General features: G+C 53.0%; 1 protein-coding gene across 1 annotated transcript; it reads right to left on the bottom strand.

Moving 5' to 3' along the window:
- Positions 1–383: 383 nt before the first annotated feature.
- Positions 384–27,165, bottom strand: Col8a2 (collagen type VIII alpha 2 chain). Its single transcript, NM_001427371.1, is given in 4 exon segments — positions 384–4,264; positions 4,845–5,041; positions 18,009–18,054; positions 27,055–27,165. Coding segments are annotated over 2 exon segments (2,100 nt in total). The 5' UTR covers positions 5,026–5,041; positions 18,009–18,054; positions 27,055–27,165; the 3' UTR covers positions 384–2,345.

The following is a 27,165-nucleotide window of genomic DNA, read 5'->3' as shown; positions in this document are numbered from 1 at the left end:
TGTAAACAGGTACTTCTGCACAGCACAGTGCCCTCTACCCCGTCCTCTGCATGTGGCCTAGCACAAGCCCATCCTCAGGACCAAAGATTCACAATTTCATTCATAATTTATATCAGATGTTGTAACTTGGCCCTTGGGATCCTGCACCAACCGTCATGCTCCACTGCTCCTGAGAGCTTACAGGAGTTTCGACAAAGTTCAGTCCAGCTCCAGCCACTGCCCTTCTTTGGTTTCATAGAATGCCAGGTGGCGCTGAGGGAGCAGCGAGTGGTTCTAACGACCCTCAGGAGCCTGAGTGAGAAGCTGTAGCGACTTCCTCGAGGGGCCAGCGAAGCACCTGGATGCCACTGAAACATGTCTGTACGGAGGCCAGAGTCACAGCATGTGTTTCTACAACAGGTTTTATTGGGGGGGTGGTCAGTAACAGGAATGTAGTTTTCTTTTCAAAAAGAAATCCCATTTTCTCTGATTTCCCCGGTGCATTTTTCCCTGAACCTGACATGGGGTACGTGGTAAGTAGAGAGGAACTTCGTACACCAGGTTAGAAATGAAATCCCGAGTGGAAAACCTTAATCTTTAAAAAGAAAAAAAAAAAAAAGGAACCAAAATATTCAAATGCATAAAGTAAGTGTAGTTGTCGTAGTTAAAGCTGTCACTGTCAAAGCTGGTCAGAGACACTTACAGCTCCAATCCACGAACATTTCAGAATCCTTTCCTAAAGGCTTTCGGGATGGGGTCTGCTGTGAGCCATCTTTCAGGGCTCCCTCTGGGAGCGGATTAACCTCTGACCATCAGATTAGTGGCTTTGACCCGGGGAAGGAGGACACTGAAAATGCCCAACAAGGATGCTCTGAGACTCTAGCTGGTTCTCTTGGGTGTGGAAGGAAAAAAGCACACAGAATCGATCCCAGGCAGATTCCCCCTTTGGAAACTGAAGTGAGCAGTCCACTAAGGCTGCTTTGAGGTTGTAGGCCAGGTAGGGGGCTAGGCCCTCATCCTCCCTCGGTCTGTCAGCACGGGCAGTTGAATGTGCCCAAATTGGAGCACAAGGTGGGTTGCCTATCTGATGTCCCAGATTCACTCTGTCAGGGAAGTAGGCTAAGTGAGGGCGGAGGAAGATCATGAACTACAGAGAAAGCAGCCATCCTTAGCTAGGCAAGAACGTCCACCCCTACCCCCCAGCACTGAGCCCAGCTGGGAAGCTGGCCTGACTGTTTCCTGCAGGAGCCTCCTAATGAGAGAGGATGGTAGAAGCCTCTAGAGCCAGCTCATTCCAGTGGGGCCTGCTGGTATCCTTCCTTTCAGAGCCTTAGCCTCCTGGGCCCTACACTGCTTAGAACAGGAAATTGGAAGCAGAGGGCAGAGAGAGAGGAAGTGCCCACAGATGAGCTCCTCTAGTAGACACTTAAGTACCCACAGCATGGTTCTTATTAAGGAGAAACAGAAGTCTTCACCCACAAGCTTGTGTGCCTCTGTTCAGGGGGCCCGATGGGAGGCGCTCTGCCTCGAAGACACTTCGTTTGGGGTTGCCAAGCATCCCCTAACAGTCTGATAAGGAGAGAATTACCCCACCCCCAGCAGGTGAGAGAAAAAGGGAGGGGTATCATGTTTGCTTGATCATCCGCCCTGGTTGGCTCTGCAATCTGTGTAAACACAGTCCCACCTCAGCCCATGGCTATCCACGCTCATGCAGAGCCAGTGGAGATAGCCAGGGAGGCAGCAGAGTGATCAGCTTGTCCCCTGATCTGTGTCCCCTCACAGATCTCCACAGATGGCTGCTTCAGGAGTCTTCCAGAGGCCAGGAGCAAGCGCCATACCACAGTCCCCGCCAGGACAGGTCTGAGCTCACATCACTCCAGGCATCTATCCACATGGACTGCCTCCATGGTCCCCATCCCCTTCTTCCTTTCTCCCAAAAGGAAACAAAAACCTCAGAGAACCTAATGCCGTGTGCTGGAGCTCCTGGGGAGCTGGAAGAGACCCAGAGAACACAGGAAGCCCTGGGCTCATTCCATGCCATCTCAGGCCAACAGGAAAGCCATCTCTCTCCCAGCAGCTTCCAGGACTCACGAGGGGGCCCGGGCTGAGTGCTCTGGGGCGCTGCCTGCAGACCAGGCAGATCCAAAGCAGGGGTACAACGCCCACAGTGCGCCTTGGGGAAAGGAAATTAGGCCAACCTCTTCCAGAAACGACTTCAGCCTACAGAGAGCAGGTCAGTCTTCTCGGGCCGAGGCCACCGCTGCCTCTGTTCAGCTTTCGATTTTCTTTCCAATGGAGATCTCTGTAACTGGAAAGGTCTCTATCGCTAAAGAGGAGGAGGCCGGGGCAGCAGGGCCCCCCACGGGTTATGTAGGACAGAGCAAAAACCCTGAGAAGGAAGAATGGATGTACTCAGTGGAGTAGAGGCCATTGGCCTGGTCTGACGGCATCTGCACCCACACCTGGTCGTTGGGCCGCAGCTGGAGCACAGCCCCTCCGGAGGCCTGGTCCAGATAGCCCTTCTTGTATTCGTCGTATGTGTAGGTGGCGGGCACGTTGTTCTTGTACAGGGCTACCCACACATTGGTGCCCTTGACATGCACGTGGTAAGCAAAGTAGTAGACGCCTCCCACGGGGCAGGTGAAGATACCAGTGGCTGGGTTGTAGCCGCTGTGGCCATTGTAGAGAGTCCGGTCAAACCTAACTGGCATGCCCGAGGCAGGGAACGGGGAAGTGAGCACAGCGGTAAAGGCTGGAGTGGCGTGGGCTGACAGCTCACCGAGCCCAAACTGCGGCTTGCCTCCTTTGCCCAGTACAGCCCCCTCCACGCCACCATTGGGCAGATGCAAGCCGGCAATACCAGTCTCATCCAAGGCTCCGGGGGCACCAGGAGGCCCAGGAGGCCCAGGGGGCCCAGGAGGACCTGTGAGCCCTGGGGAGCCAGGGACTCCAGGGGGCCCTGTGGGACCCGCAGAGCCAGGCTCCCCGACTTTTCCCTCTCCAGGAGGCCCTGGAAGGCCTGGTTCACCCTTCAGGCCTGGAAGACCCTGGGGCCCAATAGGGCCAGCTGGGCCCTGGAGTCCTGGGATTCCAGAGGGACCCCTCAAGCCAGGCTGCCCAGGAAGGCCCAAGTCACCTTTCTGACCTAGGGCTCCTGCCACCCCTGGCCCCCCAGGGCGACCTGTAAAACCTGGCTCACCCTTGGGGCCAGTTGGTCCAGGGGGTCCCTGGGTCCCAGGAAGTCCCCTCTCACCAGGGAGCCCAGGCTTACCAGCCAGGCCATTAGGCCCTTGGTCACCTCTAATGCCAGGCACGCCTGGTGGACCTCCAGGTCCTACCTCTCCCTTTGACCCAGGGGGCCCACGTCTACCAGGAAGCCCTGCAGATCCAGGAAGGCCAGGTGGACCCCCAAGTCCCTGTGGACCCTGTTCCCCTGGCTCCCCATCCTCTCCTGGCTCACCTCTGTCTCCTAAGAGGCCTGGGGCCCCAACCGGGCCCCTGTCTCCCTTAGGTCCTGGTTTTCCTGGCATCCCATAGCCCACAGGGCCTATCAAGCCAGGTGGGCCCCGGAGCCCTGGCTCCCCTTTAGCCCCTGCTGGACCCTGTGGCCCTGGCACCCCCGCTGCCCCTGGTATCCCCACACCATCTACCCCAGGAGGCCCTTTTGGACCCACAGCTCCTGGCTCTCCCCTAGAGCCTGGAACCCCAGGGGGCCCCAAATCACCCTTGTCTCCAGGGGCTCCTGGTAACCCATCCAAACCTGGTTTTCCCAAGCCAGCTGGACCAGGCAGCCCAGGAGGCCCAGGGGCACCTGCCTGCCCAGGGGCCCCAGGCAACCCTGGTTGGCCCACTCCATTATCCCCTTTGAGGCCCCTATCTCCTCGGGGTCCAGGCTCTCCCTGGGGTCCTGGCTCCCCTCTAAATCCTGGAGGCCCTGGAGCTCCCTGGGCACCTGGTTTTCCAGGGACAGTAATACCTGAAGGACCAGGAAGGCCAGGGGGTCCTGGGGGCCCCCGGACACCCTGGTCTCCTCGTATCCCTGGCTCCCCCCGCAGCCCTGGCTGCCCTGGTGGTCCAACCTTGCCTGGAAGCCCTGGAGGACCAGCTTTGCCCATCCTGGAGAAGCCAGGGGGCCCAGCAGGGCCTGGTTGTCCATGGACCCCAGGTTTTCCAGTGCCTGGTTTTCCTGGGAAACCAGGAGGCCCAGGGGGACCCCGAGGTCCCGGTTTCCCAGGGGGGCCTGGCTCTCCTTTCAAGTCCATTGGCAGGATCGGTAGAGGCATTTCTGAAAGAGAGAGGAGGAGACAGTCAGGGACCTGGACAATGGAAGTCTGGTATTTCATCTATCCATTCCCCCATGGCAATGTGCAGAGCACTGTGGAGGAACAGGTTTTGTATCTGCCCATACAGAACACTCCCAGAGCTGTCCCTCCGTAGTGGAGGGAGTCCAGAGCTGTCCAGTTGCTATCTTGGGCGCACTGCACCTGTCCTCATCCAGGGCTCCCTGTACCCAACTTCCCGGACAGGCCTTGCCCAATGAACTTAGAATATTTATGGCTGCAAGACGTGGTCACCATACGACCACCAGGTGGCGCCAATAACCCGCATTACAGACCAGTCAAGCTGCTTCATTACCTATCCGCCCTCCAGCCCGGCCCCACCCCCATGTGAAGACCGCCTGCACCAGCCAACCACAGCCAGTTTCCGGCCCTCTAAAACTGAGAATCCCTGGACCAGCCCAAGGAAGAATAAATAGAGGTGGGAAGATCTCAGCTGGACATGGAGGAGCTGTGGTCTGGAGGGTCTGGAGGGATTTAGGGGCGGGGGGAGGTCTTAGGTATGGTTGAGTAGAGAGAGGCTCTCACCCAGGTACTGGCCCTTGCCCTCTCGGAAAGGCGGTCCCACTGGTCCTTTCTGCATGGGCTGCACATACTTTACCGGGGCATAGCCAGCTGCGCCGCCAGCTCCACCGCCAGAGGACACTCTTGGCCCACACCCCAACAGCAACAACAGCAGCGAAGGCAGGGGCATCAGAGCCCCCTGCATGGCGTCTGTGGATGTGCTGCAGGGAGAAGGAGGAAGGCTGTCACCAAACCAGCCACCAGGACCACAGGCTCTTGTTATTCAAAAGTAAATCTCAAAGTCACTGGTCTCTATATACTGTCTGCTAAGCCTCTTCCAAGCCTAACCAGTCTCCCCCAGCCGAGTATCAGCAACCAGAAAGGACCTTGGAAGCCCAGCTCAACCTGAGCACATCCCTTGCTAAAGGGAACCTTTTCAAGATGAGGGCCCCACCATCCAAATGCAGGCCAGCTTTCTGCCAAGTACCACCTACCACCGGAGCTCTTCAGAGATGTAAACTCTTTTTTTTTTTTCCCTCGGAGCTGGGGACCGAACCCAGGGCCTTGCGCTTGCTAGGCAAGCGCTCTACCACTGAGCTAAATCCCCAACCCCTGTAAACTCTTTTTTAAAGATTTATTTATTTATTTATTTTATGTATATGAGTACACTTCAGACACACCGGAAGAGGGCATCAGATCCCATTACAGATGGTTGTGAGTCACCATGTGGTTGCTGGGAACTGAACTCAGGACCTCTGGAAGAGCAGTCAGTGCTCTTAACCGCTGAGCCATCTCTCCAGCCCTATTTATTTATTATATAGAAGTACACTGTAGCTGCCTTCAGACACACCAGAAGAGGGCATTGGATCCCCTTACAGATGGTTGTGAGCCACCATGTGTTTGCTGGGATTTGAACTCAGGACCTCTGGAAGAGAGACAGTGCTCTTAACCACTGAGCCATCTCTCCAGCCCAGAGATATAAACTCTCATCTCGACACGGGTGTATCGGTGTCACTGCCACCCCCAGTATCCAGATGATACAGGGGAGACAGGTCAAGGACTTGACTTGGATCCTTGTGATTCTCCGTCACAGTGATGTCCTTCTGGACTCCATACTCCCAGAAGCCAATGCCTTATCTTGAGCCCCGCCTTCCCTTCCTCTCTCTGCAGCCCTTATCCTTTCACCCAGGACTCCTTACAAGACAACTCCAAGGCCCCAGGAGCCCCTTAATCCTGGGTCCCAGTTTTACCGTCTATTTAGCCTCCAAGCCCCTGTCCTCCAAAACGCCTTCTGACAGCTATCCATAGCACTTAGCTGAGCTCAGAGAACAAGGCCTAGGTTCTGCCATCTTCAATGCTACGCTCACCAGAGAAGGAGTTGGAGCAAATAAAACAGGGTAATATGTCTACAGGGGTCTTGGATGCAAACGTTCCTGGCGTTACATTATCCAATACAGCACACACACACCCATGAAGGCAAGCCTAACCTCAATGCTAGAACAATGCACGCTCTCCACACAAGGCACCGCTTTTTAAAAATGCCTTTTAAACTACATTTTTGCTAACTTATTTGAGGGAGGGGCACACATGAATGTGACAGTCAGCAGACAACCTACATGGACCTACAGTTCTTTCCTTCTACCATGTAGGTTCCAGGGATCAAACTCAAGTCATAAGGCTTCTCACAAGAGCCCTTACCTCCTGAGCCATTTTGTGTGTCCCCAAGAAATGCTTTTTAAAACTGGGCATAGGATTGGAGAGATGGCTCAGAGGTTAAGGGCACTGGCTTCTCTTCCAGAGGACCCAGGTTCAATTCCCAGGACCCACATCTGTCTCACATCTGTCTGTAACTCCAGTTCCAGGGGATCTGATGCCTTCACCCAGACGTACATGCTGGCAAAACACCAAAGAACATAAAATAAATTAAAAAAGAAAAAACTGGTCGTAGCTGGGCGTAGAGGCTGGGGCGATCGCTGAGAAGTTATGAGCATTGACTGCTCTTCCAGATAACCCAGGTTCCACTCCAAACACCCAAATGTCAGCTTACAACCCTCTGTTACCCCATGCAGGTGACAGAAAATTCTATTGTTTGCTCGTTTCTCAGTGTAGCCCTGGCTGTCCTGGAATTTAGTATGTAGACCAGGCTGGCCTCAGACTCACAGAGATCTGCCTGCCTCTGTTTCCTAAGTTCGCGAATTAAATGTGTGTGCCACCACTGCCTAACTTCACAAATTCTTTTTTGTTAAGATTTATTTATTTATTATGAATACGGATTCATTCTTCCTGCATGCCAGAAGAGAACGCCAGATCTCTCATTATAGATGGTTGTGAGTCACCATGGTGTTTTGCCTGTATGAAGGTGTCAGATCCCCTGGACCTGGAGTTACAGACAGATGTGAGATGAGGGCTGGGAATTGAACTCAGGACCTCTGGAAGAGCAGCCAGTGCTCTTAACCTCTGAACCATCTCTCCGGTTCGTTTCACAAATTCTTTTTTTTTTTTAAGATTTATTCATTTATTATATATAAATACACTGTAGCTGTCTTCAGATACACCAGAAGAGGGCATTGGTTCTCTTTACAGATGGTTGTGAGCCACCATGTGGTTGCTGGGAATTGAACTCAGGACCTCTGGAAGAGTAGTCGGGTGCTCCTAACCGCTGAGCCATCTCTCCAGCCCCGTTTCACAAATTCTTAAATGAGATGTTGCCTTCTTTTCATTTTCTCAGTCAAAACAGCTGTTGATGCCTTCAGGAAGAATCTCGATTCATGGGCTCAGTATCTAAACCTTTCCCAGCTTATCCCCTCCTTCCTTGCCGTCTTCCATCTCTTGGCCCCCTGCCCAGGCTCAGGTCCAATCCTAGCTCTTGGGTCAAGTCCTTCCAGCTAGGTCTGCTCCCCACCCCCACCCACCCCATCTCCATCTCCCCTAGCTGCAGGTATTCTGAAACCCTCCCTCCCTCTTTGTTTTGTTTTTGAGACAGTCTCACTGTGTGATTCTGGTTGGCCAGAACTACATAGACCAGGCTGGCCTCAAGCTTGTCAAGATCTTCCTGCTTCTACCTGCTGGGGTTACAGTTGCACAACACCACACTTGGCGGCGGCGGCTGCTGCTGCTGCTGCTGCTGCTGCTGCTGCTGCTGCTGCTGCTCCTCTTCTTCCTCCCCCTCCTCCCCTCCCCCCTCCTCCTCCTCCTGACAGGTTCTCATGTAATCCAAGCTAGTGTCAACTTGGCAGACAGCCAAGGATGACTTAGAACTCCTGACCCCTGCCCTTACTTGGGCATGATAGGTGTGATCCACCAAACTCAGTTTTATGGGTGCTAGGGGTTATACCCAGGGCTCTGCACATGCCAAGCAAGGATTTTCCAGCTGAAACAAATTCCCAGACTAAAGAAGTGATCTTTTCCAAAAGTATGTCCTTAAGAGAAGTCATTGTCACAAAACAGCGTCAGGAAAGAATATATAAGCACACTCTTCCCAAAGACACTCCCTTGGAACAGAAGACAAATAAGGTGACTGCAGGGGCTGGAGAGATGACTCAGCAGTTAGGAGCAAGGGCTGTACTTCCATAGGACGCAGGTTTGATTCCCAGCACCTACCTATACACTGTGGCTGACCCCATCGCCATCTCAAACTCCAGTTCCAGGGATCTGATGCCCTCTTCTGGCCACTGTGGGCACTGCACACAGACACATGCAGGCAGGGCACGCAGCCACATGAAATAAAAATGTCATTTTTAAAAATGTTTAAACTTGGGGCTGGAGAGATGGCTCAGCGGTTAAGAGCACTCACTGCTCTTCCAGAGGTCCTGAGTTCAATTCCCAGCAACCACATGGTGGCTCACAACCATCTGTAACGGGATCCGATGCCCTCTTCTGCCGTGTCTGAAGACAGCTACAGTGTACTCATATATAACAAATGAATAAATAAATCTTTAAAATCTTTAAAAAAATGTTTAAACTTGGGCTGGAGAGATGGCTCAGAGGTTAAGAGCACTGACTGCTCTTCCAGAGGTCCTGAGTTCAATTCCCAGCAACCACATGGTGGCTCACAGCTATCTATGAATAAAATAAATAAATCTTTTTTTAAAAAATAGTTTAAAAAAAGTTTAAACTTAAAAAAAAAAAGGCCAGGTGAAGCGAGGTGGTGCACATCTTTTATCACAGCACTGGGGAAGCAGAGGCAGGAGGATCTCTGTGAGTTTGAGGCCAGCCTTGAACTACAGTGAGTTCCAGGACAGGTAGGGCTACACAGAGAAACCCTGTCTCAAAAGCAAACTAACAAACAACATGTGCCTCTCTGTGTGTGCGCTCATGCACCCCCTGCATCCCCTTCCACACATAGATTAAAAAGAAGGTGGCACATATTTTCTGTGCAATAAATATCCTGAATTAAAAACAAGTTCTGACATGGAGGGTAACATTCAGTGGGTGGGCTCAGGATCAAACCCAGAGCTTCACTTGTACTTAACCAGCTAAGTTCCATCCCAGCTCTGAATCCATTTCATGCTTAGACTAGGCAATCCATAGAGACAGGATGATCAGGGGTTGTTGAGGGCTGAAGGAGGGGGATATGGGAAATGATCCTCACAGACATGGCCTTCTCCACAGGAGTAATGAAATGTTTGAAAACTGATTGGGAGCCGGGTTTGGTAGCAGAGACTGTAATCCTAAGGCCTGGCAAGATGGTTCAGTGGTCAGCACTGGCTGCTCTTCCAGAGGACCCAAGCTTGGCTCTACGGACCACTCACAGCACTCACGTGGCCCAAAGACACATTACTCCAGTTCTAGGGGAATCCAGCGCCCTCTTCTGGCCACTTCTAGTATCAAGCAGTGCTAATATGGATATCCATGTAGGAAAAACACCCACATATATGATATTAAATAATTAAAACTTAAGCTTGGCATGGTGGCACACATCTTTAATCCGAGCACTCGGGAGTCAGAAACAAGCACATTTCTGTGAGTTCAAGGCCAGCCTGGTTTACGTAGTGAGTTTCAGGTCAGTAAGGACTATATAGTGGGACTATGTCTCAAAATAAAAATAAAAACTGCACTGTACCTTAATTTTTTTTGAGACAGATTCTCATGTATCCCAAGCTGGCATTTAAACTCACGACATAGCTGAGAATGACCTTGAACTTTTTTTTTAAGATTTATTATATATGAGTACACTATTGCTGTCTTCAAACACAGCAGAAGAGGGCATCAGATCCCATTACAGATGGTTGTGAGCCACCATATGGTTGCTGGGAATTGAACTCAGGACCTCTGGGAGAGCAGCCAATGCTCTTAACCACTGAGCCATCTCTCCAGGCCGACCTTGAACTTCTGATGCGCCCAACTCTGCCTCCTGAGTGCTGGGACTACAGGTGTGAACCACTGAGCCTGGTTTGCTTTATTAGAGATTAAATCAAAGATTTCCTCCATTGTCAGCAGCATGTCTGCCAGCCTCGCCACAGAGCCAACGCTGTACTGTGCATCTAAATGGACTAATTGTAACATCCACGAATTACACATCAATAGGCTGTCATTTTTAGAGGGGGGAGAGTTGGGGTTTTCTTGGGGGGGGTCATTTTTTGTTTGTTTTTTGTTTGTTTTTTCTTTTCTTTCTTTCTTTCTTTTTTTTTTTTTTTTTGAAACAAGATTTCTGTGTGGCCCTGGCTGTCCCGGAACTCACTGATCTGATCCAGGGAAGACTGTGCTTCCTACGAATCCCTAGTCTGGGCCTGAGGGGGCAAAACCCTCTCTAATGTGGGTCTGTCTGCAGCTCTCAGCCCTCTCATCTCTCTTAGCTGTGGGGAAGGTCTATGCAGCCACTGCCCAGCTCCCAGGTTCAAATCTCAGCTCCACTACTTAACCAGCTCTGTGACCTCAAAGAACCCCTACTCTCGCTGAGCCTTGGCCTGACAGTAACTAACACCCGACACTAGGGTCCCTGTGTGTCAAACTCAAGCTGATCTCACGGAGCCCAGTGAGTTCATGTAACACTCACCATTGAGCTATAGAGGCAGAAAGAGAATCTCGGGGCTAGGGTACAGGGACTTCCCTAGCTTCCATGTGTGACGCCATGGGATCCATTCTTAGCAGAGAGAGGAGGGAGAGGAGAAGGGAAGAAGGGAAGAGGGAGAGAGAGGGGAGAAATGCTTACTTAGACTATAAAAGTCTTGCTCAGAAGCTGAGGCATCACTAGGAACCTGTCTTATTGGCTGTGATTTGATGCCAAGACTCAGCGAGCCCACAATGCACCGGGTCTGGCTGAGCCTGCAATGTACAGTTGGGCTGTGTTTTTGTTGTTCTGTTTTGTTTTTCTTCTTCTTTTTAAAATTTCTTTTTCTTTTTTTTCCTTTTTAAGATTTGAGTTTTGTGTCTGCATGTACACCTGCATGCCAGAAGAGGGCACCAGATCCCATTACAGATGGTTGTGAGCCACCATGTGGTTGCTGGGATTTGAACTCAGGACCTCTGGAAGAGCAGCCAATGTACTTAACCACTGAGCCATCTCTCCAGCCTTATGTGTTGTTGTTGATTTATTTTGTTTTAAGACCGAGTTTCTGTGTGTGGCCCTGACTATCCTGGAACTCATTCTGTAGACCAGACTGGCCTCGAACTCAGAGATCCATCTGCCTCTGCCTCCAGAGTGCTAGGACTAAAGGTGTGCGCCACCACTGCCTGCCCAGGTGTGGCTTTATTAGCTGCTGATGGTGGATCGCCCCAAAGCAGTCCGAACAGTTCACACGTAACCTTCACGACAGCCCATGAGGATGCTATTGTGATCTAGAGACGAGGAAATGGGTTCAAGTCCTCAATGACAAAGCTACAGGCAGAACCTAAACCTGGGCAGGGGAGTCCGTTCCCTGCCCCTACTCCTCACGTCTCCTGAGCAGGTAGGGCAGGGCCCTTTTGAATTGATTGTCTGAGTTGGAACACTCCGAGACAGGCTGTACATAGCTGTCTAGAGCCAGAGTGTTCCGTCTGGCGGGTACGCAGGGGTTGGGGAGCAGGGGGGAGAGAACCAAGTGTACAACAGGTACTAGAGGAAGGTAAGTTGGCCAGGGCCTAAAGGTCATGATACCATCACAAGGAGACCTGGGACAGACCTGGCTCTGGAAAGGCCCAGCCTGTTTCTTACACATGGTTAGTGCTACAGGAAGGCCCCCAAGCAGGCATACTAACAAAGGAAACGCCCCAGTGCTAGCCAGGAGCAGGGCCAGCACCCAGAGCTATGCAACCTTGAGTTCTGCTTAGTATGGGGTCTTACAGGAAGGGACTTTGACACCTCCCCATAGATCCTACTGTACCCATTCCAATGACTTCTACCCAACACTGAGGGAGGGGAGTAGGAGGGAGGGAGACGAAGGGAGAAAGGGAGAGGGGAAGGGGGAGAGTGAGAGAGACTTCCTCCATGAAGTCAGGGACCAGGTCTGATACTAGGTGTGTCTTTGGAGAGTGAGGAAAGCAATAGCCCCTAAATGCTGTGTCCGGGATGACCTGGAAGTTTGGCTCAAAAATAAAGTTGTTTGGGTTTTTTTGGTTGGTTGGTTTTGGTGTGTGTGTGTGTGTGTGTGTGTGTGTGTGTGTGTGTGTGTATGTGTGTGTGTGTGTGTGTGTGTGTCCTTTTCCATGAGGAAGGTGCTCCCAAGGCCTGTCTGCAAGATGAAGAGACAGAGGCTCAGAGAAGCACAATAATGCTGGCAAAAGCTTGGGGGGACAGCGATGACAGGGTTGGGACAGAAACCTGTGACAAACCAAGGCTGTAACCACTAGGATTCCCTGCCATGGGAGCTTAGAACATTCCAAGAGTCAGAGTCAGGCCCAGACAGCCAAGCAGAGAGTGGCAAGAAAAAGTCTTCAGCCAGGCTAGGCACAAGGCTGGGGAGGGGAGGCTGAGCTGTTCAGGGCTGGAAAAAAAGAGCCAGTGACCTAGAGGTGGCACTGTATGGGCCTGTGTGCCAGGCCCAGGGACTTTGTGGCCTCTGCATTCCCTGAGCCTTGGTGCGGCTCCACCTGGATAACTCTCACTTGTTCTGGCATGCTGGAGACGCCCAGTCAGACCATTGGCTGCCTCACACAGCCTCTGTCTGTGGAGCCAGGATTGGCTCTTATGTCCTGCTCTCCCTGTCCCCTTATGGCCAAGCTGGCACACAGTGAGGCTCCACAATAAGTGACCAGCTCAATTCACCGTCAGACTTAAGGTGGCACACACACGTAGCCTGAGACCCGGGGTGGTGGGGACAGAGGCAGAGGCGAGAAGAGCAGAGAAATGTCTAGGTCATCCTTGACTGCTTGGCAAGTTTGAGGCCAGACAACCTCAATCCATCTATTGTCAAGAACACAGCAACGACTCGCTCCAACATTTCCCTGGTGACTACTTGAAGAGTGTCTCTGCCGGCTGGGGATTTAGCTCAGTGGTAGAGCGCTTACCTAGGAAGCACAAGGCCCTGGGTTCGGTCCCCAGCTCCGAAAAAAAAAGAACCAAAAAAAAAAAAAAAAAAAAAAGAAGAGTGTCTCTGCACCAACTAGTCTCGCTCCAGAAGTGTGGAGCAAAGGGAACGATTCATCTGCCAACAAGGATGGTTGGTTGGCCAAGCTGGGGTGTGTGTGTGTGTGTGTGTGTGTGTGTGTGTGTGTGTGTGTGTGTGTGTGTGTGTGTGTGTGTGTGCGTGTGCGTGCGTGTGTGTGTGTAAGACCAGGAGGAGAGGAGTCCTAAGGTTCCAGCTAGCCTGCCCATGACTGGCTGTGTGACCTTAGGCAAGCCATCACCGTCTCTGGTGACCTCTCTGGAGGTGTGGCCTGAACGAGGTCCGGGATGGCAGGGGCGCGGAGCCTCGGAGGTGGGACGCGTGCAGGAGACGCTGATTCAGGGGATTGAGCCCGGGCGGCGGCGGGACAGACGCCGTGTTTGGACAGCTGCAAGTCCTTAACGAGGATTTCCCCCCTTTTCAACAAATCGCCGTAAAACACCATTTCGTCCAAGTCAGCGTTTTGGGGCAGCCTGGCCTCCTCCCAGAGGCGGAGGAGACTGGCTGGGAGCGGGCGCCCCAGGGCGTCCAGACCCAGGTGGGAGGAGGCGCTGGCCGACCCCTCCCCTCCCCGAGTTCGTCCCCAGGGTCGCGTCCCAGGTGTGTTCCCGTTCCATCACCCTACCCGTGACCAAGCCGCCTAGTCCGTGGTGCGGAGGGGCCCGGAGACAGGGCGCGGGGTGAGGCTGCTGTGACCCCGCCCCGGGGTGGGAACGGGTGGAACCCGACCCGAGCAGAATCCAGGCCCCAGCACCCCAGACGGCGGCTCCGCGGGCAGCGGCGGGGAGGCGCGGCGGCCGGTCCGCCAAACCACAGGTATGCTGTGAGCCGCTTCCTGTGGCGCAGACATTCTGCAGAGCCCCTGGCCCGTGCCTGATCCCCACTCCCCAGCCTCTTCCCCTCTCTCTGGTCTCTCGCGGCTCTGTCTTCCCTCACCTGTCAGGTGAGTGCGGTTCCTATTCCTCTTAAAGCTTGGCCTCCCGGCACAGCAACTTAGAGCTGGGGGATACGAGTGGGCAAGTGACTTAACCTTTCTGGACCTCCAGTGTCGTCGGCAAAAAGATCAACTGAGATCATGGGAGCCACCAGCCCCTCCAGGTGTGCTGCTGCCTTGGCCTGTCCTTCATGGGCAGGAACTTCTTCCTTCAGTGGAGCCACATGCCTTCCTTCCTATTACAAAGTGGCATCTCGCCCCCATCCAAAGCATAAGGTCTCCAGGAATGCAGTCTGGGTTCTGTTTTCTGCCCTTCTAGACCTTTTCCTGGTTAGTCGAGAGAGAACAACTGAACTAAGGATCCAGGGGTGAGCAGCCTAGCAGCTCCAGCCCTCAGCCTCCACTGCAAACTCTAAGCCCTTCCCTGACCCTGAGTCCTCGAAAGAAAGATGGCGAAGGCCAGACTTCACTCCAGGGATCTCAGTGTGGACACCTCCTGTGGCTTCCAGCCTCTTGCCCCACACGTCCACAGTCCAGGCATATCCCTGCCTGACGCCAGGCTGGGTCTGTCTCTTTACCCTCTTCCTCTGCCAGGCTTCCCACACACTGCCTCAGCCTCATGGTCTCTGGCCTGTCCATGTAGTTCCAGGTCTCCCTGCGTCCCTAGATCCTGTTTCATCACCGTGTACTGGCACAGTCTCCAGTCTCCACCCCACACTGCACATATGCCCCGCCTTCCCACACAGCTGTCATTTCCTCCCAACTTCCTTTCCCCCCTGCAACCCAGGTGCCCAGGATAAAAGTCTGAACATCACCCATCACCGCTGGGCCTTTCTTCCTTATATGGTAATACAGACTCTCCACCCCCTACAGTGCCTTGGCAGGGTTAGAAGAGACTGTCCTCTTCTCCAGTCCACTTGGCTCCTTCCTGAGGGCTCTTGTGTAGCAACCACCCTACTTATAACCTATACATAGCCACAACTGCACATAGCATCCCTATTCCGCCCCCTTCCAGCCACAGGTCTCATCCTGTGGACTTCTCTAGCGCCCCCAGCCTTGGCTAGGATAGAGACCTTATACTCCAAAACACAGCACAGCCAGGCGGTGGTCGAGCGTACCTTAATCCCAGTGCTTGGGAGGCAGAAGCAGGCAGATCTCTGAGTTTCTAGGGCAACCTGGTCTACAGAGTGAATTCCAGGATAGCTGGGGCTACACAGAGAAACCTTGCCTTGCAAAACAAACAAGCCCAGAGGCTGGCACAGCCCAGACACTCCTTAAAGGTTTAATAAATGACCTTGCCGAGGGCTCAGGAGATGGAGTTCAGCTGTTAGTGGGTTTGTGTGGCATGCGCAAAACCCTGGGTGTGTGGTGGCAAACGCCTGTGATCCCAGCACTTGGGAGGTGGAGACAGGAGACTCTGAAGTTCAAAGATCATCCTTGACTACCCCCTGAGTGAACTGAAGAGACTAGGCTGGTCTACATAAGACGCCTCCTCCAAAAATGTGTGTGCGTGCGCGTGTATGCGTGTGCGTGTGTGTACATGTGCATGTGCGTGTATGTGTGTGTGTATGTGTGTGTGTTTACCAAAGCCCACAGGACAGCCACAGGACCCTTTCACTCAGCCTCCACTTTTAACCTGTCTGTCACTCTCCCCATTTTCTATGTGGACTTCAACAACCCTTCTCAAACCATAGCCTGTACCAGGTCACCAAGACAGATGCGGCTGGTGTAGACCTGTCATCTGCATCTTGCCAAGCTTCTAGGCTACGCTGATGGGTCCTGACTGTGGAATACCTGCCACAACAGCTCTGCCCCTAGCTCTTGCTGCCTCTGGATTCCCTAATGGCGCCCTAGCACTCACAGGCTACATCTCTGTTGTTCTGCCTTTTACGCACGCGGCTTCTGGAGGAGAATGTACAAGGAAGACCCACTGATGTACTGAACTATCACTGAGGTCCCACTGTGGGAACATACTCCATGTCTAAGAGCTGGGGAGGGACCCTGAGAACCATTTAAGTCCTCTTCATGTGTCAGCATCTGTCTCTCCTTCTACTCAGACCTGTGTGTCTCTGTCACCATCTCTGCTGCCTGTGCAAGTGTCTCTCTCAACCCTCTCCCATGCCCTTGTGACAAACTGAGGGGTCTATCCCCTGAGTGAGGTCCAGCTCTGGTAAACTGTGAGCTGCTGGTCACATAACAAGGCCTTCGGTGGACAGGCCATACCTGTGCATTCTGACCTCAGCTCTGTATCTGCCTCCGTGGATGAGGTCTGGCTACAAACTGGGGGTGGGGGTCTACTGGATCTCTCTGGCTCAGCCCCCTAGTTGAAATGTGTGGGGAAGGTTGTCCGAAAGCTTCAGACTGCCTCATACCTCATCACCCCGGTGGCTGGGAACTCGGGAGCACACCTCTGCTCATGATCATATGTTGGCAAACTATGGGCAGAGCACATGTCCCATGGGGAAAGGGAAGGGTTGTACAGACCGAAGAAGCCATCTCACTAGAGACAGGAACTAACTACAAATGAAAGCCTGACTGACCATGCGGGCAGAGCTGGTTTATCCCCCCTTGGGGATAAGACAAACTCACTACAGCCCTGGCTGTCCTCCATTTCATATCCACCTTCCCATAGTTGCCAATAGGATGCTCTCTGCCTAAAACCCCCATTCTCCCTTTCTCTTCCAAGCAAACTTCACATTCAAAGCCTCTTCCTCTGAGCAGCCTTCCCAGCCTCCTCCTCTCATACCTCACCACAGCCCTCCCTTCCATATCACTCAACAAGTACTCAGGAAAGCCTGCAGCTGGGGCTCCAGGCTGGGTCTGACCAGGCCACCCTCCACCCGGGGTTCCAGTCCTAGGGACTCTGATTAGAGACAGGTCTGTCCCTGTTGCTCTTCCTGATACTTCAGGCCTGGGCCAACAAAAGCTAGTCAAAATGTCCTCCCTCCTTACAGGTGACTACATTTAATGCCAGGCCCCTGGCCTCTGCCCACTTGAGTCTAGACACCTGCTAACCCCAGGAGAAACATCTCGTTGCTACCAAACCTCCAGCTAGGGAGGTAAGAATGTCCAGGCTGAGACAGATGACCCACAACCACCGCACCCTCAGGCAGGTAGCCAAGAAAGCTGGTTCCTTCCATCAGGGGCTCTGGCCTCAGCGGGTGCCACTCTATGCTACTAGCTTCCAGCAGAGCTCTTGAGCCTCTGACCAAAACAGACTGGAGGGTCTTCAGACCCAGCCACCCAGCCTTAGCCTGGCAGCCGGACCTCCTCAGCCTCCATCCAGCTCTTCGCCTTCTGGTTCCCATTTGCAGTCTTTTCCGGAGCACCACCCTCGGCCGCTGTCGCTCCAGCCGGCCAAGATTCCTGGGCCTCGCGGCTTCCCTGCGTGGTGGCGGCGGCGGCGGCAACGGGAGAGGCCGGGTTGGGCAGGGAGGGAGCCGGCGGGAGTGCGGCCAGGCCACTGCACTCAGGCGGGGCCAAGCAAACACGGCCGCGCCAGGCAGCGAGGCGAGATAGTTCACAAATGAGAAAAAGCTGCTTCCGACTTGGGCCGGGGTTTTACAGCACTAGGAGCTGAGGTCACCTGCAGGAGAAGCCGGCGGCAAGGGCACCCTGCGTCGGGAGGCAGGGGCTGCTACTGCCGCAGGAGCCAAGGAGTTTACAGGACGACGAACTACTAACTGCTTTTCCAAGCCTTGGGTAGCAGAAAACCACGCCCCCAGATCTTACCTTTTTCAGGTGGGCGGGGCCACGAACGTCCTAGGAGAGGCAGAGCCTGGGAATAAACCACAGGAGCAGTGAGAGGATTCCTGAAGAAAACGAGGGAAACCTCCCGCCAGTCACCCACCCCAGCTAGTCAATGGCACTTGACCGTGAGCCCAGCGGGCCCCCTCCTCAACCCGGGGTCCTCTGATGTCAGGCAGTGCCTCTTTTCTTTCATTCTATGCACTTAGTGACAGTTCTGGTTTGAGGCACTCGGGAAACCCCTTCTGTGTGCCCAGTTCTGGCCAACTCAGGTCTCTACAATAAGACTGGCTAGGGGTAGCTCCTAATGAGAAAGTGGTCTTCTAGGGACGTTCATACTGATGTCTCCACCCCTGCCCTGTAGGAGCAGGGAGCATCAGTCATAAAAGCCATCACCACAGGACTGGCCCTTGAATCTCAGTACTCACATAAATCTGTGAGTTCGAGGCCAGCCTGATCTACATAGTAAGACTAGTCTCAAAAACAAGCAAACAAACAAGTAAAACCAGCTCTCCCAAATCAACAACACACAATTGACTAATATCCCTGGGCTGTATGTAGAAGCCCAGAGAAAGGCATACTGACCCTCCAATCCCTGTGAGTTTCCCTAGAGGGCTTTGTAGTAGAAGGGACTTTCATGCTGACTTCTGAACAATGATCTGAGGGGCAGCAGATGAGGTAAGTAAAGGAATTTCAGGCTGTGGGAAACTGCTTGGGAGATTCTAGGATGAGCTAGAAGTCTTTGGAGTTGGAGACCAGCAGGGATTGAGGGTGCTACACCAGGGAGACAAGCTTTGGAAGTCACACTTGCCTGCACTAGGCATCAACGGGGAGCCATTTAAGGCAGTGGAGTGAGGAGTTAGGAGTAGCAGAGCTCCCAGTTATGCCTCAACTAAACATGGTAGGTACCAGGTTCAGGACTCAGGATGGGAGTTGGGAGAGTGCTTGCCTGATACTCACAAGGCGGGGCTGGGGATTTAGCTCAGTGGTAGAGCCCTTACCTAGGAAGCGCAAGGCCCTGGGTCCGGTCCCCAGCTCCGGAAAAAAGAACCAGAAAAAAAAAAAAAATACTCGGGCTGGGGATTTAGCTCAGTGGTAAAGCGCTTACCTAGGAAGCGCAAGGCCCTGGGTTCGGTCCCCAGCTCCCAAAAAAAAGAACCAAAAAAAAAAAAAAAAATACTCACAAGGCACTTGGTTCTATCCTCAGTACTGCCTAAATCTGATATGGCGCCTGATATACGCCTATCAGCCCAGCACTTTCGAGGCGGAAACAGCAGAATCAGGTCATCGTCATCTGCACTGTGAGTTCAAGGCCAGCTGGGGATACATGAGACCTTGTCTCCGAATACTTGTAAAAACCCCAGTCTAGGTAGATAGAAGGGTTGGGGGCCACTGTCTAGACCCAGACATGACTTCTGAGAGGACAAAGAGGGGATACCCAGCCAGCCCACCTGGCAAGGATAAGGCGGCTTCGTCACTCTCTCCCCCAGCTGCTCGACTGCCTCTGCCCAATCCCATGGAAACTCTGACAGCCTGCCCTTCTCTGTGGCTGCACAAGGAGCCTGATGCCAAAGCCTGTGGCTCCTGGCCGCCTCTCCACCTTGCTGAGCCCTCAACACCCTAGCTACAGTAAACACCAGAACCCCAGCAGAGAGCACTTTCTGAGTTTCTGGCCTGGCTGCTGTGGCCTGGATGGGCAGTCTTTACCTCTCATTGCAAACCCCCTGCCCACCAACTCCTCCTCACTGGGGGTGGGGCTGGGGCATTTGATCTTAGCTGGATCTGAGTTTTGGCTACCATTATGACTTGAGCAATTTGGAGGTGAGGCCTGGCCATCCAGGCCAGGAGAACTGAAGGTCTGGTGTGTGTCAAAATCCTGAACATTCACAAGGGACAAAGGGAACCAAAACAAAAAATCTAGGGAGATAGGATAGTGCTCACTGGCCAAGCATACAATTAGGTTCAATTCCTAGCATCACACAAACATGTAACATACACAGACATGTAAACATACACCTACATATAACATACACAGACATGTAAACATACACCTACATGTAAACACACACAAACGAGTGTTGGAGACACAGTTCAATTAGTGTTTGCCTAGCTCCAAAGCCCTGAACTCAAATCCCCAATACTGCATACCCTACATAAACTCAGCGTGGTAGCACGTATCATCCCAGTTCCTAAGAGGTAGAAGCCAGAGGGTCAGAAATTCAAGGTCATCTTCAGCTACATGGCCGACAGATGCGATTCAAGGCCAAGTGGTCTTAACCACTAAGCCAATGACCCCCTCCCTTTAAATCTTTGCTCATGCACCCATCGTGTACACACAGGTGCTTGAGGTCAAAGGGCAACTTGGAGGGACTGATTCTCTCTTTCCATCCTGAGTTCTGGGTGTCGAACTCAGGTCACTGGCTTGTACTGTAACCCTTTGGACCTGCTAAACCATTTTGCTGGCCCAGGCTTCGAACAGGTGACTTTACTTGAGAGGGCTGCCTCGGTTCTGCTGAGGAAGGCCTTGAGTATCAGGGTCAAGAGACCTGGGTCCAGCCCAAAGCTGGCTGCACATGCTTGTCTAATAACAGTGTCTAAATCCCGAGAACATCTAGCACGAACACTGAACAAATAATAAACCTGAAATCAATACTATGCACAGAACAGCACTGGCCACATCCCAGGCATAACTGTAAAAACATTTTTACTACATTTTTTATTATTGTGGGGGAGGGCTACGCATGCCTCAGCTCACCAATGGGCAGGTCAAAAATTATTTTCTTTCCTTTTTTTTTTTTAAGACAAGGTTTCTCTGTGTATCCCTGGTTGTCCTGAAACTCACTCTGTAGACCAGGCTGGCCTCGAACTCAGAGATCTACCTGCCTCTGTTGCCTGAGTGCTGGGATCAAAGGTATGAGCCACCGCCTCTGGTGATGGGACAAACTTTTCAAGAGTTGTTTCTCTCCTTCCACCATCTGCATCTTGAGATCAAACTCAGGTCCCCAGGCTTGGAGGAAAAGCCTCTTTACTCCCTAAGCCGCTTCACCTCCCCTTAACCCTCACCCTCAGCATAACTTTGCCACCTCCCCCAGGCCTGCAAGGCTGTAACTCCTGTCCAGTTTCCTTGAGGAGAGCATGGAGGTTCAGAGGTCCACCCTCCAAGGTCTATCTTGAAGAAGGCAAGTAGGTCTGGCCAGTCCTCAAGTGGCCACAGCCACCATATTTGGGCTTCCGACAGATTAGGGTCCTGTTTGCCAAATCCACTCTACCCTACCCAAGCTGCCACTTCAACCCAGATAACACAACTGTAGACAGAAAACGCTGGGCACGGTGGACAGCCTCTACTGAGGGCCTCAGGAGCCCCCTCCTGAGATTCTAGAAAGTAGAGAGCAGGGTGGATGGGCACACCAGGGCCCTGTCTGAACTTTCTTCAATGTGGCTCTGTTCTCCAAGCCCTAATTCTCTCCCTCCTCTGGTGACATCGCCCCTTTGCACAGCTAAATCCCACACCAGATATCAGGGGAACAATCTTTATCCCTACCTAGAGCTGCTAAGTCACCAAGTGGGCTAGCCTGGTGTCCGGTCCAGCTCTCACCACAGCATTCCAAACACAGACCCTGAGGACTCTCAAGGGCCTTGAGAAGAAAACTGAGCTCCTTGCAGGGTGGTGCTGGCTAGAGAGCACCTACTGTGGGCAGGTCCAGGCTACGGTCCCAATTTAAACATTTTTGGTTCAGAGTTATTTATTTCTGTATGAATGTTTTGCCTGGAGGTATGTATGCACACCACACGCATGTCTGGTGCCAAGAGAAGTCAAAAGAGGGAGTTTGGGCCTGGAACTGAGTTATGGGTGAGTGTGAGAGGCCATATTGGTGCTGGGGACCCAATCCAGGTTCTCTGCAAGAGCAACAAGTGCTCTTAACCACTGAGCCATCTCTCCAGACCCAAGAGTCTGATTTTTCAAAAATCACGGGTTCAAGAACCACTCACCACTCAAGAGCGTGCATGGGTGCATGCGTGCACCCGTGCATGCGGTTTTGTTCCGTTTCCTTTCAGATACAGTCTCCTTAACCCAGCTGGCTTCCAACTCAGTCGTAGCCAAGGATGACCTTGAACTCCTGATCTTCCTGTCCAACAAGCCATGTGGTGGGAAGCTGACTTTTTTGATTATCTGTTTCTTGAGGCAGGGTCTTGCTAGGAAGCCCCAAGCTGAGTTGAGCACCGTGCACGCTTGCCCAAGTTCACCAGCAAGACGGTAGAGGATGGTCCCCAGAGCTGGAGGCCAAGTTGGCTAAGTCCAAAGCTGCTGAAGGTAACCCTCCATCCTGCTCCCAAGCTGAGGCGGAGTGTTCCTGGAGGGGGGTGTCTGCCACATCCCCTCAGCTCATCCCCAATTTGGCTAACCCCCAGGGTTTCCACCCCCTCCCCAGTCCCTGCTGCCACTGCAGGAGGGGCTCTGCATTCCTGGCTAAGCGTCGGATTTGCTGTGCTCCAGGAACTATGAAAAGAATGTTTGCCACGAACTAATAAGCTCGTGGTCGCCTGTCAGGAGTGTGGCCTGGAGGGCCCACGCAAGCTTTGCAGCAGCCAGCACAGTGGGAGAGAAGGAGGCTAGACAGAAGGGAGAATTTCCTGGTCTTAAGGACTGGGATGCTGGAAGGGGTGGGTGCCAAAAAGTTGGCCTCAGCCAGGCGTGGTAGCTCACGCCTGAAATTCTATCTCTCAAGAAGCTAGGGCAGGAGGATGGTGAATTTATGGCCAGCCTAGGCTACACAGAGAGTTCCAGGCCAGCCCGAATACACAGGGGTACGGGGGGGAGGGGGGAGCGGGCTTCTGGGAGATTGCAGAGGAGAAATGGCTTCCCACCCCTCAGTTTCCAGGGTGAGCCAGGCTAGCATCACTGGCCCATCTCGGACACACCACCACTGAGGTCTCACAGTCAGGGCTGACAGGTGAGGCCAAGACGCTAGGCTCAGAGCCCTTATTTGAAGGAACTGGGTGTCCCTTACTGTTAGGTGTCCCTGCCAGGGACCACTGAGAGGTCTCAGATACTAAAAAACAACAGCCCCGCTCTCTCTGTGCCAAACTCTCCCCGTGGGCCTGACCGTACCATACTTCATTGTTTCCTCTCTGGGAAAAAAGAAAACTGTGTTACGGAGATGTGTGGCATGATGAAGACTCGGACAGTTGTCCATTCCTCTCCCAAAGTGAAGAGAATCAGGCTGAGGGGAAGGACCAGAGGTGGATGTCATCACAGAAGTGTGCTGGCTTCTGACCTACCCTGGTATCTCTGTTGCATGAGCTGTCCTTCCCTGCCTCGTAGTGTTGCTCCAGGATTAGAACTATTTCAACAGAGGGCCTAACGAGCAATGAATCTGCACCAAACGCCTAACTGTTACACTTTCTCAAGGAGACAGAAAGAGGGATTGAAATTACAGGGTGTCTGGGCTGGAGAGATGGCTCAGTGGTTAAAAGCACTAGCTGCTCTTCCAGAGGACCCAGGATCAGATCCCAGGACCCCCATGGTGGCTACTGTCTGTGACTCAAGTTTCATGGGGTTCAACATCCACTTCCGGCTTCCAAGGGCACTGCGTGCACGTGGTGCACAGACACGCATTCCGGCAAAAATCTACACAATAAATAAAAACTTTTAACAATAAAGGAAAAGGTTAGAGGGTGTAAGGTAGTTTGATGAGATTTCCCTCCTCCCCAGCTCCCTGACAGGCCTATAAGAGAAGGCTGCCTCTGTGGAGAAGGGCCTGAGCCCAGACCTCTGCTTTCTCTCATTTCTGTCTCTGGTTGCTCTGTGACCTCAGATGATCCCTAAGTCTCTAATCCCATCCCTAGATGGCCAGTAATGCTGGCCTGGCTCTCCCCATTAAGGTGTTCACCAGCTCCCTGACCCCTCCCCCAAGCCTTTCTACTCTCTAAGAACAGGCACACCCATCCTTCCTTAGGGCAATGGTTAACCTCCCACTCAAAGCTCCCTAAGAATATGGATGATGTGAGGTCAGTACTTCTATTCTCCATGATCTAACCAGAGAGGCGGCAGGCGTGCTGTTCAGAAAGTTCTGGGGTGCTTGTATGACAAGGGTACCTGGGAGCACCCCCCTCACCTTTCCAAGGTAAAAAAAAAAAGTAGTCCCAGAAAGAAAGGGATTTTGACAATAGGGAAACTGAGGCACAGAGACAGGCAGTGCCAGGGCCAACTCTTTTTTTTTTTTTTTTTTTTTTTTTTTGGTTCTTTTTTTTCCGGAGCTGGGGACCGAACCCAGGGCCTTGCGCTTCCTAGGTAAGCGCTCTACCACTGAGCTAAATCCCCAGCCCCCAGGGCCAACTCTTGAACCTGCATATGCTCTCTTCACTGGAGATCTGCTGTCTGTCCCCTTCCTAGTCTGGAAATGACCAGAGAACAGAGAGAGCTAAACTTGTCTCTCAGAGAGCACGGATTCCATGGCTCATGTCTGGGCACACGTGAATGCGCTTTCTGGCCTTTTAGATGCACCCCAGCTTCTGTACACACTCGGTGCCTTTTAGAGACAACCCCCAAGTTATGATCATACTCAGCTCCAGGCCCCATCACTATAGTTTATGAGACTGGAAGCCAGTCTCGTGTCTCCTGTGGGGACAGGTCACAGTGCTACAATACAAGGCTCCCAGCCTGACCTCTACTGACCCCATAATCAGATGAGTATGTTCTTTTCTGTTCTGGCTGACTTAGAACTAACTCTGTAGACCAGATTGCCCTCCAACTCACAGAGATCCACCTGCCTCTGCCTCCCAAATGCTGGGATTACAGGCATGCACCACCGCTGTCCCTCCCCTCAAGATGACTACATCTTCATCAACCCCTCCTCTCTTCCTCATGGCAACCACTCACTTAGCTGTCATCCCGTTCTCTTCACACTGTCTGGCCTCCTCCAAGATCTGGAAGATGAAGGCGTCCCTTTCATGTTTAGCACAGAACTGCCAGTCACTCCCGGTTTGTACCACTAGGCAGCGTGTCAGAACTGGGTCTCCAGATAATAATTAAGAACCCTGACTTCATGGGGCTGGGGATTTAGCTCAGTGGTAGAGCGCTTACCTAGGAAGCGCAAGGCCCTGGGTTCGGTCCCCAGCTCCGAAAAAAAAAAAAAAAAAAAGAACCCTGACTTCAAACCCATATGGTCCCTCAACTCCCTACTGTGTGACCCAAGTAACAAAACCCTCATTATCATGAAAGCCTCACAGAGTTCCCTCTGTTCCTTCTTCCCCCACTCTCAGCCCTGAATTCTGGCTTGCACCTCCCCTCCTCATGTACCTCAACAGGCACCCAGAGCCCACAGACATGCTCCACGTGAGAGATGTGGATGTCTCTGGTTCATCCACCCAACTCTGTAAGAGCCTCAGGATCTGCTCATCTGAGGCCCTACTTCCCTACAAAGAGGCCCAGGCCTGTCACTGCCGCTCTGGAGTAAGCTGCGGGCCAGCAGGGCAGGGAAGTTGGGGTCATATCCTTTGGTCTGGCTGGGGCCCAGCGCAGGGAAGCAGTGGGGTTTGGGGGCTTGGGCTGACAGTCGTGTTTGGTTCCCTCCCTCTTGCTAAGAGACACATTTCCTTCCCTCCTTCCTTTCCCTTCCTCTGGGCCAAAGTGGAAACGCTCATGTTCACTGGGGTAGGCGAAGTGAAACCGGAGAGACCCTAGTGAGCACGTAGAGTGTGAACCAGTGCATGTGTGTACAACTCTGCCATGTCCCGTGGAAGTATGTCTGGCTGGCCACAGGGGGCTTGCTGTGTGTCTGTTGGAGACCGCGTGTCATTGTTTTCGCATTTGTGGTAAGAGTGTGGTCGTGGGTGTCTAGTGAGTCTTTTATTCAGTGGTGTGTGATTGCGTGTGAGTCTCAGTGGGAGGGAGCGTGGCTGTGTGTCACATCTTTTTAGAGGCTTCTGTGTATCTATGTCTCCATCTGTGTTCATCAGATCAAGGGGAGGCCAGACTCCCCACCAAGACTGCCAGCTCTCTTTGTGACCCTGACTCTTCCTGGGAGTGAGGGGTAGGGGAGTGTGTGTGTGTGTGTGTGTGTGTGTGTGTGTGTGTGTGTGTGTGCATCCCTTTGCCCAGGCCAGTGAGGATCTTCTATCTCTATCGAGAGACCCCATCTGCACACTCTCCAGCTTCTCTGTCCTCCCCTCCCCCCAGCTTCTAAGGCAGGCAAGTGAAGGAAGACTTCTGGGCTGTCACGGTACCCTGAAAGGTCAGATGCACTTCTGTGTGAGGAATCTAGGCTGTTCTCCCGGACAAAGTTTCTAGCAGACACAGACACACACACACACACACACACACACACACACACACACACACACACACTCCAAGCAAACTCAGAGGAGTCTATCCCCGGGTGCAACTCCAGAAGTCTTCTGGCTATTCCCTCCCTCAGAGCCTCCCGGGACCCGTGTGGTAGAGACACCAGAAAGCTATTCTAAGGACCTGGGACCCCAGCCACCTTTGGTCAGACACAACCCCCTCAATCCCTACAAGTCTCAATGGGAGTGGGGGTGCAGAGCCTCTGGGCAAGGACATTCCTCAGAGCTCAGTCTTCAGTGTAGTTTGCCAGGTTACTCCAAATAGGAAGAACTTGGGGTAGAGACAGAAAACCCAAGTAACTTGGAGGTCGCCGGAGAATCAGAAATGGCAGAAAGATGGGGAGAGAACGTAAGGTCGACGTTAAATCTTCCTTCACCTCCCCCTCTCTCCTCAACCTCACCTCGAAGGCAGTTTTGCTGTTCCCGTTTTACAGGTAAAGTGAACTGACACACCAGGAGTTACTGTCCAGTGTTGGAGAGGGAGGAAACGGGGGCTCTATCTTCCTTACGTCCAGGGGACGGGTGAGCACTCCCTCATCCTTGGGCCAACCCCCAGTGCGAGTCGCCTCTACGTCCTGTCCTTGCACTGGGGCCTGAGGCACCGCGCCCCGTCGGAGCTGGACACCTGGCTGCATCCGGCCCGCGGGGGATCCCCCAGCCCAAACCCAGCAACGCTGCCCACCTTTACCTGCAGGGCGGCCTCCGGGCGGCGCTCCAGCGCTCGAAGGGGACCCGGATGGCGCAGGCTCTGGGCTGGGACGTCGTCGGGGTCCGCGCCGCCAGAGCTCCGCGTCGCTCT

Source organism: Rattus norvegicus, chromosome 5 (assembly GCF_021556685.1).
Source record: "Rattus norvegicus strain SHRSP/BbbUtx chromosome 5, alternate assembly SHRSP_T2T, whole genome shotgun sequence".
NCBI lineage: Eukaryota > Metazoa > Chordata > Mammalia > Rodentia > Muridae > Rattus > Rattus norvegicus.
The sequence above is the reverse complement of the archived record's forward strand: the minus strand, read 5'-3'. Positions and strand labels throughout refer to the sequence as shown.